Source organism: Vulpes lagopus, chromosome 5 (assembly GCF_018345385.1).
Source record: "Vulpes lagopus strain Blue_001 chromosome 5, ASM1834538v1, whole genome shotgun sequence".
NCBI lineage: Eukaryota > Metazoa > Chordata > Mammalia > Carnivora > Canidae > Vulpes > Vulpes lagopus.
In genome coordinates, this window is record NC_054828.1 from 84827328 (window position 1) to 84843178 (window position 15851).

Here is a 15851-nt window from a genome sequence, read left to right on the forward strand (position 1 = left end):
CTGGCCGTCAGGTCCGTTTCCTAAAACCTCCCACCTCTAGGAGGTTTAACTGTTGGACTCCTGGCTTGACTCTTGTGGTTTCAACGATGGGAAGTGGAAATACCCTCTGACAACATTTCATGAACCGTTCATCGGGAGGTCGTTATGATAATGGGGCGTGGCAGGGCCAGGCCAGTCAGGGCCTCACCCAGGGGGAGCAGCCCAGAACTGCCCTTGCCGGGCTGCAGAGCACCCCTCTCCACCGACAGCGGGACTCCAGCCTTGTACACCAGCAAGTCTCTACCTGGGCTCTGCTCATCCTGGGGCGGATCCCGTGCAGATCCCCCGCCCCCCGCCCCCCGCTGGCCAGCGTCCCACCCCTTCACCACCGCAGAACCCACTCTGTCTGGTTTCAGTGAGTTCCACTCACATCCTGAAGCCTCCACCCACTTTATTCTAATGGGATTTTTGGCCACTTTGCAAATCGACCGAGGGAACGTCTATTTATTCACTCAAAAGATAAAATAAGAGGTAGGGTGTAATGAACTAATTCGTTGACTCAGTCAATAACGTGCCAGCGTTGTGCTGCGCGTCACAGTGGATGGGAAAAAGTTAGTTTGTGTCTATCATCAGACTGCGTCATTTTCCTACTTAACATAGCCCAATTTCTACTTATATTAGAAAAAAAAAATAGCAGAAAACAAACACCTGGGGAAAATCTCGTTTAAAATCACAATTGCTTTGTCTTTAGTTATGACTTATTTTAAAGTTGCACGAAAAGACAAAGGTGATGCGATTGGTGGGTTTATGTTTCTTTTACTATGTTGCTTGTCCCACAAAAGCCAAGGGGCTCAGCCGCCGGGGCCACCGCACCCCAGCAGGGGAAGCCTCCCCATCTAGCTACGTTCTCCCCAAACTTCGCGAGAAGACAGCCGTCCCTTTGGCCCCTCCCCCAGGCAGCTCGCCACACCCACTTCTTGCCCGGCGATCTCCTGACGTCATAGGTGCGCCCGAGCGGGGAAAGGCCGTCCCGCGGGCGGAAATGTTCTCGGCGGAAGTGGTGGCTGCGCAAGTCGTGGGTGGGATGACTGCGGGCCGGCTCCTCCGAAGGCTGTTGGGAACACCTTCCAGGTCCATGGCACAGGGCGCAGTCGGTGGCGTGTGCCCCTCCAGGGGCTTGCACGCGGAGCTCGGGCCTCGAAGTCTCTCCATCGAAGGAAACATTGGTAAGGGCCGAAAAGTGGCTGCAGCCAGAGAGGCTGAGAAAGGGAGCTGGACCCAGACCACCTCTCCCAGTCCCAAACCCGCCCCCGCCGCCGCTTCCCCCACAGTCTGTGCGGCGGGGCCTTTCACCTCCCAAAGAGGCCTTTGTCTTTTTGATTTTTAGGATGTCAGGCTTCAGTACTCTTCCACAGCCACGAAGTCTGTAGATAGGACAAGAGTTCTACCAGCTTGTTGTGATCGAAATGGATGTGACAAAGAGCAAGGTGTAATTTCCTTGTTCTCCTAAGATAGGGTTGCCAGATTTAGGCGGGGAAAGGTGCTCATTTAAGATAGGATTTCAGGGGATCCCTGGGTTGCTCAGCGGTTCAGCGCCTGCCTTCGGCCCAGGGTGTGATCCTGGGGACCCGGGATCGAGTCCCACGTGGGGCTCCCTGCATGGAGCCTGCTTCTCCCTCTCCCTGTGTCCCTGCCCCCCCCCCCATGAATAAATAAATAAAACCATAAAAAATATATATATATATGATAGGATTTCAGATAACATACCATTTTAGTGTGTGTCCTATGCAATATTTGGGACATATGCTAGAAAAAATTATTAATCTACAATTAAAAATTCACTGGTGTCCTGTATTTTATCTGGCAGCCCTACCCTAAGAGTTCCCAAAATTCAGTTATTCAGATACCACTTACATTAATTTTACCATGTTTTTCTTCTAGTCCCATATAATATCTTAGAAGAAACTCAAACTTTTAGACTTAAAACATGTATTAAAAGTAATTTCAAAAAAATAAAAGTAACTTCATAAGAGTAGAGACCCAGTATCTTAAATAAAAAGTAATAAAAAAAAAAAAAAAGCAAAACAATTCACTATTAAATTCTGACTTGAGGCCTTTACTAGCTAAGGTGCTGAGCCCTAAAGGGATTAGCAGGTGTTGAGAGGATTGAATACATTCTAGCTGCAAATTGAGAATTTCTCATTTTATTCATTCAGTAAATAACCCTTTGAGCAACTTCTGTATGCCAGCACTGTTCTTGGCCTTGAGGATAAAGCACCAAACAGAACAAATACAAATCTCTGCTCTTGTGGAACTCTAGTAGCCATAAGTAATAAACAATACAAATTAGGTAAACAGTATATTAGATAGTAATGAATGGGATGGAGAAAATTAAGGGATGAGGGATTAAGGGAAATGGCAGTTTTAGATAGGGCACTCAAGACAGGCCTCACCAAGAAGGTGACATTGGAACAAAAATCAGAAGAAAACAGGGAATGAAACCATGTGGAAATCTGGGAGAAGAATCTTCCAGGCAGAGGGGAGACCAAGTGCAAAGACCTTGAGGTAGATAGTGTGTTCAGGGAACAGGAGGAAAGCTGTTGTGGCTGGAACAGAGTGAGCAAGGAGGAGAATGAAATGGGATGAGGTGTGAAGGTAAGGGATGGATTGTATGGGTCTTGCAGTCCATGGTGGATTTTTACTTACCATTGGAAAAGGTTTAGGCTGTCAAGTGACATGATTTGACTTAAATTATAAAAAGGTGAGTGGCTGATATGTTGAAAGTAGAAGGTGTCAGTAGGTTATTGCAATGATGAGTTGCCATGAGTTGGAGCAGGGTAATAACGGTACTGGTAAGAGACAGTTGGATTCCAGTTACCTTTTAAGGCAGGGCAAATTGGATTTGGTAGCAGATGTGGAATGGGAGACAAAAAAAATCATTTTGGCCTGAGCAACTTAAAAAATGGGAGTTGCAAATTTTCTTAAATGGAGAAGGATGGGAAGAGCAGACTGGGGGCAGGGATGGCTTCAAGATTTTATCTTTAGGTGTGTTAGGTTTTTCTGTGCTTTTTATTAGATACCTAAGTGGAGATGTTGAAGAGTCAGTTGGATATGTAAGTCTGAAGTTCAGTCTCCCTGGACTGGAGGTACAAATGTAGATGGAATTTGAAGCCAGGAGACTGTGTGTGTTGATGGAAAGGACTAAGCCATGGGGCACCCACATGTTAAAGAGATTAGGGAAGGAACCAGGCAAAGGAGACTGAGAAGGAATGACCACCTAGGTCAGAGCAAAACCAAAAGAGAAAGAAGAATATCTGGAAGCCAAGTGAAGAAGATGTTCAGGGGATGGGAATGTTCAACTGTGTAATGCTGTTTAAGTAACAGAACTTTTTTGGTGAACTTGAGAAGAACAATTTTTAGGGGTGGTATGGGTGAATGTTTGACTGGCATAGTTTCAAGGAAAATGGGAGGTGAGGAATTAGGAGACCCGGGATTAAGACTGTTGGGAAGTTTTCCTGGAAAGAGGAGACATAAGGTGGTAGCTGAAATGGGAAGAGGGTTGGAGGGGGTTGTTTCTAGTTTTTTCTTTTTGTGAGAGGAATTCGATCATGTTTGTAAGCTGGTGGGAATGGTCTAGTAAGTAGAGAGGGAAAAAATTGGTGAAGCAGGAGACAGGATGTAATTACTGGAGTGACTTTAGTAAGCAAGAAGGAATGGAATCTATTGCTGAAGTGGAGAGATTAGCCTAAGCTAGGAGCATGGTTTATCCCCCTTAACAGTGTGAATGGCAACAGAAATGAGTACTGACTGGAGTAGGTGTGGTGGGAACTTGGGACTGGCCTTTTGGTGGTTTTCTGAGTGAAATAGGAAGAAGGCTCAGCTAAGCAGAATAAGCGTGAAGAGAGAGGAAAGACATGAATTAGTCTAGTGAGTGAGCAAGAAAAATGTAGAGCTGCCAGTTAGTAGTAAGGACCCACTTGGACCTAGTGGCCATGAATCGAAAATGAGACCGGTCACCATGGCTGGGTGTTTCTCCAGCGGAATCAGAAACATCAAAAAGATTGAGAAGGGAGGGTCCTCCTACCTGCCTGATGGTGTTAACCATGTTCTGTCTTTGGGAAACATGCCTCTAAAGGCAGCTCTTTTCTCAAGAGCCCAGAGAACTACTGACGTACTTCACACAGTAAGTACTTGGACACAGGCCATCGAATGAAGTTTGAGCTCCCTCTCCCAATTTTTCTGACCTTTGCTTCTGAACCTTTCTAGATGTATATACTTGTTCCTTGCTTTCACTCAGACCAAGACTTACTGAATACCTTATATGAGGGTAGACTCACATGTGGTACAGTTCCTGTCCTATGAGGAGCTCATAACCAGGTGGGAGGAGCAGACTTCTAAACATAATCTCTGTACCATGTGATGAGTGTTTGTTTGGGTATGGAAACTCCAAATCTCTGGGGTAGGAATCCCCAAGGGGAAGACAAGGAAGGAATGTTGCAGGTAGAGGAGGTAACATTTGCCAAGGTAAAGCCTGAAGATACATGCAGTTTTCATAATAGATGTGCCTGAATGGCAGAACAAGAGGCTGGAAGGGTAGACTTGCCAGGTGTTGAAGAGCCTGTGCACCATGCTGTGTGGTGAGAGGCTATTGAAGACGTGAGGCCAGCATGTGCCGTGACCAGATTAATTTTGAAAAAGAAGTTGGCCAGATGGAATGAACAGAAAGCTCCATAAAGCAGGCACTTATCTTGTTTGCTTGCAATACCCAGAGCGCCAGGTATCCATTGTGTTGAGTGAATGAACAGGAACAGAATTTGGAGTAGATAGACTGGTTTTGTGGCTGTCATAGTAGTTGGAGTCTGGGAAGATGCAGACTTGGACAGAGGGAATGGAAGGACAGAGAAGAATGGAGGTTTGAGAGGGATTTTGGAAGTGAGATTGACAGGACTAGGTGGCCACTTGGAGGTAAGGGTTAGAAGCATAGAAGTTGACAGGTTTACAGTTTGGATGCTACTGAAAACAGGATGGGAATAAAGGAAGAGGAAGTCTGGGGAGGTAAGAGTAAAATATTTGGTTATCAGGTGCCTCTGAGACCTACAGAGACAGATGTTCTGAGGTAGATTAGGAAATATGCCTGAAACCAGGAGAGATGGGATGGAGATTTCAGATAAGGAGGCTGTTGATTGTGGGGGTGACTGTTGAAGCCTTGGGAGTGAATGCACTTGCCCAAGGAAAATGTGACTAATGGCAAGTGGACTGGGGGACCCTAATCTGGCTGTTCCAAATTTTACCTCCTACTGCTCTCCATCACCCCACACACCATGATGACTGTCCTCAGGCAGAATTAGTCACTGCCTCCTCTGTGTGCTCTTGTAACATTTTGTACCCACAGCTGTTGCAGCACTTGAGTTCTGTGGGGATTGTTTGCACATTCAACACCTTCTCTGGATTGGCCACTTGGTGTCTGGCTCATTTTTGCATCATCAGCCTCTAGCCCCCTGCCTGACCCATTGTATTCTTTCAGTGTTCATCAGATGCTTGACTCCTATGGTGTGGTACCATGTGGAAGTTAGTCATTGGTGCCCACGGAGGGAATATTTTAAACTGCTTTACAATGAAGTCAGGGGTGATCTCATTCTCTAATCACAGGTGACATCCCCAAACAAATCAGCACCTCTCCAGGACACCTGAATAGGGGAAGGTAAACCCCTGTCCTAACTCAAGTTAGATATATTTAGAGGGACTTTTGTAATAGTTGTGCTACTCTGAGTCTGTTGATCTGCTCCTTTAAGTACAGACCACAACATGTAAGGAAAATGGGTCAGTGAAGTAGCACCTAATGGCACCTAGTTTGAATTATGAAGGCATATGTCATGTGTGATTGAAAATCAAAAGCTTGGTGCCTACAATCCCTTAAAATGTAAGAAATAAAATAATCTATCATGTAAGTGCATTCATGGCTGCAGTGTATTATTGCTTCCTAGTTAGTTATATATATATAAAAGCCGGTTATTTTATAATTACAGAACTCATTTGAAGAAAGGATTGCTGTATGAAATTCTGGCAGTGAGTCGTCTTAAGAGCATTCTCACTTTGATTTTCAACCAAACCAAAAAAGAAGAAACGCTGTCACTTTCACAGTCTAGAGAGTTGTACATAAAGCAGAGGAGAGAGCTTCCCTAATAGCATGTTCTGTATATTCTGACGTCACTAATGTGCATCTGTTGCTTTTATTGCATGTAAATAATTGGAAAGAATCGTAGGGGGGAAATGCCCATTTACTCTAAACGTTGTATATTGAAGTCTTTGTTTCTGTGATTCACCTCATTCCATCCATCTCCTTTCCTGGTACCTGGCTAGATACTCAGGATACAAAAGAGTATCCTTTGTATGAACTGACATGGACTGACAAAGGTCTTCAAAGAGCAAGGGGAGAGAGTCATGGGTCAACAAATATTTATAATGTAATACCTTGGGATATCAGAGCAGGCAGTGGTTAGCTCTGCCTCTGGGTGAAGTGGAGCCGGAGAGAGTTCATGAAGGCTTCACGAGAAGGTGACAGTGAAAGAATGAATCAAGTGGTGGGCAAAGTAGGGGGGAAGGTGTTCAGATCAGTGAGGGGCTCATGCAGAACAAGAGGGGTTTGGATTGTGTGCTGGGAACTGGGAACAACGTCTCTATCTATCTCTATCTATCTATCTATCTATCTATCTATCTATCTATCTATCCATCCATCTATCTATTTAGTAAGCATAGTTTTCCAAGGGAAAAACAGTAAGAGGAATCAGGGCAAAAGGTATTAAGTTTCTTTTAAGCCTGCTGAGTGATTTTTCTTAAGTTTGCCCAGAATGTTTTTGGGCCCAGAGCCTTTCTGACCTTGGGTGCTTTGTTTCACCAGTGGAGTATAAGCTCCTGGAGGGCAGGGTCTTAGCCTCATTCATCACTTAAGTTACAGTACCTAGCACTTGGTAGCTCTTCCATAAAACATCCGGTGAGTCAGTAAGAGTGAATAGATGGAGACAGCATTAACTGCAGTGCCTGAAATACAGGCTTTAAATGTTCTTTGGAAGACTTTTTTGTTTAAGAAGTTTTATATTTACTGCGTTAGTTTGCTTTTTGGTAAAAGGTTTCAGTTTTGGATGTTTGCCACATATTTCATTTTGCTCAGGAGAGGAAAATGCCTAGAGGTGATGGTATGTTTAAGAGGCTCGTATGAAATACAACTGTATTACATTGAAAATAACATATTTGGGGTATTATATCAGATAGCATCTTACTGCTAGATTTTAGCAGAACATAGCAATAGCGGGCATCGTAGTTTATAGAAAAATTTGTGGAAGGAAAAAAAACATGACTTAGGAAAGGATGGAAATTACTGACAGAACTCTTTGATTCGGTTTGTGGAATGACAGTCCTGGTGCTAATAAAAATCAACATGTTGAACTAATATACTAAGAAAGTACCTCCTACCCTTTTTCAAGTCAAGGCACATATAATAAAGTTCAGTAATAGCTAAGGCCTGAAAGGAAAGTTTGATTCTGAGATCTGATACCTCCCAAATTCCATGATATTAAAAAGTTTATTGAGAGATAACAGTGAAGCTAGTATCTAAATAAATTGTGAAAATGATATCATAAGAGGCTGGTGCTCTGCATAGAGACCAGACAAAGGAAGGAATTTATCTTGTTTGCCCAGTGCTACATGAAGAGGAGTGGCTTGGTGGACAGGAGTGTTCTTCTTGCCAGGAGGAGGCCAGTGTAGCAGGGAAGAAGCAGACAACACCACTCTTAGGAAGCCCCTGGGAACACTTAAAACATAGTCATAAACAAACAAACAAACAAAAAAAAACAGGTGCCTGGGTGGCTCAGCAATTGGGTGTCTGACTCTTGATTTTGGCTCAGGGCATGATTTCAGGGTCATGGGATCAAACCCTATGTAGGAGTCGGCTTGAGATTCTCTGTCCCTCTCCCTTTGCCCCTCCCCACCCAAATAAATAAATTAATCTTAAAAAAAAAAAAAAAAAAAAAAACCAACAGTCAAACCCAAGCAGGAAGAAAAAACTTATGCTTAGATATTCTAGCACTAAAAAGGTTACACTGTGTGTGGTTTTAATATAAATATATAACTTTATCTTTTAAAATTATTCCATCTTTGTGGTTGGTGCCTGGCACAGCTGAGTTCCATTGGAATACAGCTTAAGAAATACTGCCCTATGGCAGATGACCCAGGCTCTGAGCCTTATAGCAACCTGAATAGCACAGCTCTGAGGACCTGCCACCACAATTTATTGTCATTCTTTGGTGCAACTGGCTTTTGATTACTGAACTGGCTTTCCAGAAGTTTCGAATGGGCAGTGGGATGCAGAGTAAGAAGTATTGCCCTGGTGTAAATGTTCCAGTAATTGGAATTGTATATTTTCCATTACATCAAATTTGTTGGCATTCCGGGTTTTGTGTGTTTAAATGGCATGAGTCAGTTTCTCAGAGTTCTGACTGCCCTTAGATGAACTAATAATGTCTGATTTCAGAGGTGAAGCTGGCACTCTCTAACCCTCAGGGCCCTTTTCCTCTGCAGTAGTTTCTTGGATTATTTTTAACTTCCAAAAAATGTAATTCCAACAATCATTCAATCTCAGCCATCTCAATTGCTTTAATCTTTTCCTATTAATTAAAATAGCTTTTTGGCTGACAGGCAGGGACCATGTTTTAGATTTAATCAGCAACCTGCAATCTAAATTTTGCCCATCCCTGCCAAATATTTTAAAGTAGAGGCTACTCAGGACAGGCAGGCATCTGATAAATATATAAACTCAACCAATTTGTAATTCCTGTCTGTTAGGTGCTTCATGACAAGCCTATAGGGTTTTTTTTTTATATAATAAATTCATTTTTTATTGGTGTTCAATTTACCAACATACAGAATAACACCCAGTGCTCATCCTGGCAAGTGCCCCCCTCAGTGCCCATCACCCATTCACCCCCACCGCCTGCCCTCCTCCCCTTCCACCACCCCTAGTTCGTTTCCCAGAGTTAGGAGTCTTTATGTTCTGTCTCCCTTTCTGATATTTCCCACACATTTCTTCTCCCTTCCCTTATATTCCCTTTCACTATTATTTATATTCCCCAAATGAATGAGAACATACAATGTTTGTCCTTCTCCGATTGACTTAGTTCACTCAGCATAATACCCTCCAGTTCCATCCACATTGAAGCAAATGGTGGGTATTTGTCGTTTCTAATGGCTGAGTAATATTCCATTGTATACATAAACCACATCTTCTTTATCTATTCATCTTTCGATGGACACCGAGCCGTGGTCATCAAGACAGTGTGGTATTGGCACAAAAACAAACACATAGATCAGTGGAACAGAATAGAGAACCCAGAAGTGGACCCTGAACTTTATGGTCAACTAATATTCGATAAAGGAGGAAAGACTATCCATTGGAAGAAAGACAGTCTCTTCAATAAATGGTGCTGGGAAAATTGGACATCCACATGCAGAAGAATGAAACTAGACCACTCTCTTTCACCATACACAAAGATAAACTCAAAATGGATGAAAGATCTAAATGTGAGACAAGATTCCATCAAAATCCTAGAGGAGAACACAGGCAACACCCTTTTTTAACTCAGCCACAGTAACTTCTTGCAAGATACATCCACGAAGGCAAAAGAAGCAAAAGCAAAAATGAACTATTGGGACTTCATCAAGATAAGAAGCTTTTGCACAGCAAAGGATACAGTCAACAAAACTAAAAGACAACCTACAGAATGGGAGAAGATATTTGCAAATGACGTATCAGATAAAGGGCTAGTTTCCAAGATCAGTAAAGAACTTCTTAAACTCAACAGCAAAGAAACAAACAATCCAATCATGAAATGGGCAAAAGACATGAAGAGAAATCTCACAGAGGAAGACATAGACATGGCCAACATGCACATGAGAAAATGCTCTGCATCACTTGCCATCAGGGAAATACAAATCCAAACCACAATGAGATACCACCTCACACCAGTGAGAATGGGGAAAATTAACAAGGCAGGAAACCACAAATGTTGGAGAGGATGCGGAGAAAAGGGAACCCTCTTACACTGTTGGTGGGAATGTGAACTGGTGCAGCCTATAGGCTTTTATTCACTAGTCTGGTATGTGGTTTTAGAACCTATATTTTTAATTTTTATTTTTTTTAAGATTGTATTTATTCATGAGAGACACACAGAGAGAGGCAGAGACACAGGCAGAGGGAGAAGCAGGCTCTCTGTGGGGAGCCTGTTGTGGGACTCAATCCCAGGACCCTGGGATCACAGCCTGAGCCGAAGGCAGATGCTCAACCACTGAGCCACCCAGGCGTCCCTAGAACCTATATTTAAAACAACAACAACAACAACAAAAAAAACCCGCCTCTGTTGATTTTGATCAAATTGTTCTGGATAGCAACCTCAAATATAAGTATGCATCAGGATCATGTGGAACATACTTATAATTGTGGATTCCTAGGAACCAACCCCAGTGAGTCAGGTCGTGTTAGGCAACCAAAATTAAGACCCAATGAAGCAATCAAAACAATTAAATGCAAAACATCTCATAAATAGTTAAGTATTAGTTGATTCAGTTGCCCAATGCGGTAGGAATTCCATGTGACCTAGAGACATTCTAAACTTCATGGAAGAGGTGGGGCCTTAGGCAGAAAGGATTTAGACACAGGCCAGGAAGAGCAGGGGAAGGCATTTATTCACTGAAGTGTGGGAAGAGAAGATACTGGGCGGATGTACAAAGGCACACATGGGCTGGGTGGAGATGGAACTGAGAGATGAACATGACTGTACAGAACACACAGATTCGTGTTGTTTGTTCTTACCCTGTGTTGTTCAGACAGGAGTTGGGGTGGTGTGTAATCAATGGCACATATTGGATGTGTGGGCTCTTCTGAGACATCCCTTCACTCTTTTTTTTTTTTTTTTTTTTAAGATTTTTATTCATGAGACACAGAGAGAGAGAGAGAGAGAGAGAGGCAGAGACACAGGCAGAGGAAGAAGCAGGCTCCATGCAGGGAGCCCGATGCAGGAATTTATCCCAGGACTCCGGGATTGTGCCCTGAGCCAAAGGCAGATGCTCAATCGCTGAGCCACCCAGGCATCCCCATCCCTTCACTCCTGATCAGTAACCTCGAGTGGCTGATAGAATTGACTTGAAGGGTGCCTCCCTTCCTTCTCTTGGTTCCATTCAGATTCTCCCTAAGGATACAATTTGTTTGAGAAAGATCATCTATGATAGAGGGAATTGAACTCTGACATACTCTTAAGTCATTTTTTAATTTTTATTTAACAAATGTTAAGTAAATTTTTATTTAGCTTTTGTTTATTCAGACACAGAGGTGGTTTTTTTTAACATTTTTTTAACATTTGTTAAATAAAAATCAAAATTGCAGTGATGAATTCTTACCCAGAACTCTAGGCCAAGTATAAAGGATGATTAGCTAGTCCAGGTCAGATGTGTCAGGGTCTGGAAAAGCTTTATACAGGAAGCACATGTGGGCAGATTCAAAGATTGAGTAGGATGTAACAAGTGAGGAGAGAAGGTGCTCCAGGAAATGGGAGTGCATATGCAAAATCACATTTGCAGGAAAGAACATGGCAGGATTGGAGTTGCAAGGGGTTTAGTCAGCAGTTCAAGGTGCCTAAAAGAAGCTGAGGCCAGGGAGGTACATGCAGGGACCAGATCTTGATGTGTCTTGTAGACCTTGGATTTTGTCATGAAGGTAATAGGGAACTATCAAGAGGGTTTTTTTTTTTTTAAGATTTATTTATTTTATTCAGAGAGAGAGACTGAGAGGCAGAGACACAGGCAGAGGGAGAAGCAGGCACCATGCAGGGAGCCCGACATGGGACTCGATCCCGGGTCCCCAGGATCACACCCCAGGCTGCAGGCGGCGCCAAACCGCTGGGCCACCGGGGCTGCCCTGTCAAGAGGGTTTTAAGCAGTGTTATTTTGTGTTCAGTGTGGCTGTAGTATGAATGATGGATTAAAGAGGGCAAAACTAGACTCAGAGAGGCAGGAGATGAGAACCTGAATTTGAACTTGGAGGTGGGGATGGAATGAAAAGGACATATGGGGAAAATGTAGAAGGCAGGTGCGGAAGGACTTGATGGCTCCTTGAGGTTTGGCAGAAGTGGTTTGGAGGGAGAAGTTCTAACAGTTAGTGGATGCTGCTGCCATCCCCCAGGGTCTGGGGGTTATGGGAGGACGTTCAGTTTGGTGGGGATGATGATGACTTCATTCATGTAGGGAGCAGATTAACTTTGAGGTGTTTGTGGGACATCCTACTGGAGGTGTCTGGAGGGTGCTTGGATAGTGAATCTGGAGTACAGGGAGGTTATGGGCCAGACATTGGTGTAAATGGGAAGAGGTAATTTGTTGTAGTAGGGTGATTATATCTCAACCACTATTTTCCACCTCCTGCCATCCCATGGTTCAGGGTGCTATTATCTTCTAATTGGTTTGCCTACTTCTGTGTCAGTCTGTTCTTACACAGCTGGGAGAGTAATCTTTTAAAAATGACATGGGATGGGACTCCTGGGTGGCCCAGTGGTTAAGTGCCTGCCTTTGGCCCAGGGTGTGATCCTGGAGTCCCCGGGATCAAGCCCCACATTGGGCTCTCCATGGGGAGCCTGCTTCTCCCTCTGCCTATGTCTCTGCCTCTCTCTCTCTCTGTGTCTCTCATGAGTAAATAAATAAAATCTTTAAAAAATAAAAATAAAAAATTTATGAATTAATTAATTAATTTAAAAAATGAGATGGAGGACATCTGGGTAGTGCAGGGGGTGCAGTGATAAACAAAACATAGGATGTACTTTGCCCTCAAGAGGTTGTATGGGAGATACTAAACAAACACCGAGGTAACTAATACCAAATTGTTACATGCTAGGAGAGAAAAATGCAGGATGACTCTATAATAGAGCTCAGAAGACCAGGGAAGTTTCCTCTGAAGAAAATGCTGTCTGAGGTACGATCTGAAAGGTGAGGAGTTAGCCAGGCTCGGGGTAGGGGAGGGGCAGTCCAGGCAGAGGGAGCCATATAAACAAAGGCAGGGAAAGAGAAAGAACTTAGTGTATGACAGGACAGAAGAGAAGCCTGAGCCTAGAAGAGGCCTGGTCAAGTGAGGGAGAAGAGTGGCTCCAGAGGTATGTAAAGGCAGGTAGGCAGGCGAGGCCAGATCAGCCAGGGCCTCCTAGCCTGGTAAGAAGTTTGAATTTATTCTAAGGGCAATCAGAAGTCCATGGCAATGGTTTAAGCAGGGAAATGATAAGATTCCATCTCATTTTTATTTTTTTATTTTATTTTTTGAGATTTTGTTTATTTATTCAGACACAGAGAGGCAGAGACATAGCACTATGAGCCCATAGTAAGGACTCCAGGAAATACTGGTTAGGTTTGTTGAATAAATGAGGGTCATAATCTTCATTTTCTTCCTTGAAAATCTTTTTTTTTTTATTCTGTCACAAAATAAATATGATTCAAGCCTGACAACTTAAGTAGCTGATTTCCTCTACTTTTGGTAGTCCTATTACATTTTCAACTGTTATTAAATTACTCTGCCTCTGCGAGGTTAAGGTGTTAACCTGCAAGTCAGATCTTAAGGGCATTTTCCACCCTCTTGCTTGTGTTAGCACGGCCTCACCCATCATCAGTTGGACAGTGGTATGGTGCTGAGCTTTGAAATTGGGAAAACTGGTACTTGTTGCCTTAAGTTGGGCCTCAGTACCAGAGTTTAGTAGCAGCCTTCTCCTTCCGCCCGGATTTGGGAAGTGTCCCAATACATGCTCTTTGCATTGCAGCTGTGGGAAAGTCCACCTTTGTGAAGTTACTCACGAAAACTTACCCAGAGTGGCACATAGCTACAGAACCTGTAGCAACATGGCAGAAAGTCCAGGCTCCTGGCACCCAAAAAGTAAGTTTTCAGTTGTGGTGGGTAGTTGGCAGGCACAGGTGAATAAACTAATTGTAATAATCTAATTTGCTCTGAGTAGGTGAAACAGCCCAGTTTGAATCTCTTTTCTAAAATACTTTCATTCCAGAAAGCAGACCTCATATGCCAGAGAGGATATGTCTTGTTTGAGTATGTTTAGTTTTGATTTTTGTGGTTTTTACATGTCTACATAAGTGACTGCCTCTGTTCTTTGTGGTTTCCCAAAGCATGTCTAGCCATCCTGGCTTTGTCATTCCTACTTTTGAGTATATTACTGAAGCTGACCTTCAGGATTAATAGCTAATTATAGTGATTTTTACTTATTTATGAAGTGTTAGAAATTGGAAGGGACTTCACAAACATCTTGTCACACTCTGAGTCAATGCAGAAATAAGAACCCACATTTATAAAGCACACACTTTGCCACACACTATGCTGAGCACTGTACATTTCACTTAGGCCTCATGACGTAGAACCTAGTGTTAGGTCTGCTGCTTTGTGAAGGCACCAGCCATATTCATGTGAGTAGGAGTTTGGATGTGAATCTTAGGGGTAGCTGAGGGAATGGCACTACATTGCCGCAATCCACACACTCCTCCTGTAGCCACCAGGAACATTTCACTCAGTGGCTTTTTCTGGTTTTTAACAACACTCTTAATTGTTAGAAAGTTCTTGTATGAACCACTTGGCGTCCCTGTGACTCTGACTCATTGGTTCAAGTTCTGCCTCTTAAGTTTTTAACTTTTCTACATGACAACCATTTGTATAGTTGAAGGAAATGATTTGTTTGCTCTTTCTCCTCTTTGAGCCTTCTTTCAAGCCAAACACCATTTTCTTCCAGATTGTCCCTCATTCTGAAGTAACTTTGTCTAGGCATTAAGATCCAGTTTGTTAGTTTTTCCACTTAGAATTTACTAAGAATGGTATTCTAAATGGTAAAGAATATTATAGAACTTGTTCTAGGTGGCATTTTTCTATTATTCCAACTCAGAATTGTGTTACCTATTTTGGCAGGCACGTCATACTTATTGTGGACATATGTTTTTTAGATTTGTGTCTCTGTGTGTATGTATGTGTTTGTGAAATTCATTTCCCATTTTTGTAAAGATGTTTCTTTATTTATTCATGAGAGACACAGAGGCAGAGATATAGTCAGAGGGAGAAGCAGGCTCCCTATGGGGAGCCTGATGTGGGACTTGATCCCAGAACCCCAGGATCACGGCCTGAGCCTAAGGCAGATGCTAAACCACTGAGCTACCCAGGCATCCCTTATTTTCCATTTAGAAATTAAATTACATACCTTTTTCTGAGTATGCCACAGGTTACCTTTTGTGGAAATCTAAAAATATTTCCACAAATTGTTTGATGAGCTTTTCTTTAAATTTTTCCCCCAGTCTCTGACTTTATTTATTTTTTGTATATTTTTTTATTGGAGTTCGATTTGCCAACATATAGTATAACACCCAGTGATGAGCTTTCCTTTAAGAGGTAAACCCTACTCTTTGAGTGTGGGCTGGACTTAGCGACTTGCTTCTGATGAATAGAATGTAGCAGGAATAACAGTGGAACTTGCTAGAGTAGGCCTTAGAAATTGTCTCATTTGCCTTGTTCTGTCTTGATCACTTTTGGCTCTGGGGTTAGCCAGCTGCCATGTCATGAAGCATCCTGTCTGTGAAGAGGCCCGTGATGCAAGAGATTGAGTTTACCTGCTAACAGCAGTGTGAGTGAGTCTTGGAAGTAGATCCTTCGGCCCTAGTCAAGTCTTGAGATGACTGGCCTCAGCAAACATCCTGACTGAAACTTCATGAGAAACCGTGAGGCAGAACCAGCCAGCTAAACTGCGTCCTGATTCCTCACCCAAAGGAACTAGGATAATGAATATTTTTTGTTTAAGGCACCAAAC

The 15851-nt window shown here is 43.0% G+C and overlaps 1 protein-coding gene across 2 annotated transcripts in view; it reads left to right on the forward strand.

Moving 5' to 3' along the window:
* The first annotated feature begins 1001 nt into the window (after nucleotides 1-1001).
* DGUOK (deoxyguanosine kinase) overlaps nucleotides 1002-15851 on the forward strand; it is a 32015-nt gene continuing 17165 nt past the window's right edge. Inside the window, exons 1-2 of one of the 2 annotated variants that reach the window (XM_041757029.1) lie at nucleotides 1002-1205; nucleotides 13818-13930. In XM_041757029.1, coding sequence (XP_041612963.1) covers nucleotides 1022-1205; nucleotides 13818-13930 — 297 coding nt within the window. In that variant the 5' untranslated portion in view covers nucleotides 1002-1021. The remainder of the gene's footprint in view (nucleotides 1206-13817; nucleotides 13931-15851) is intronic. The other variant, XM_041757030.1, reaches the window with a different exon arrangement.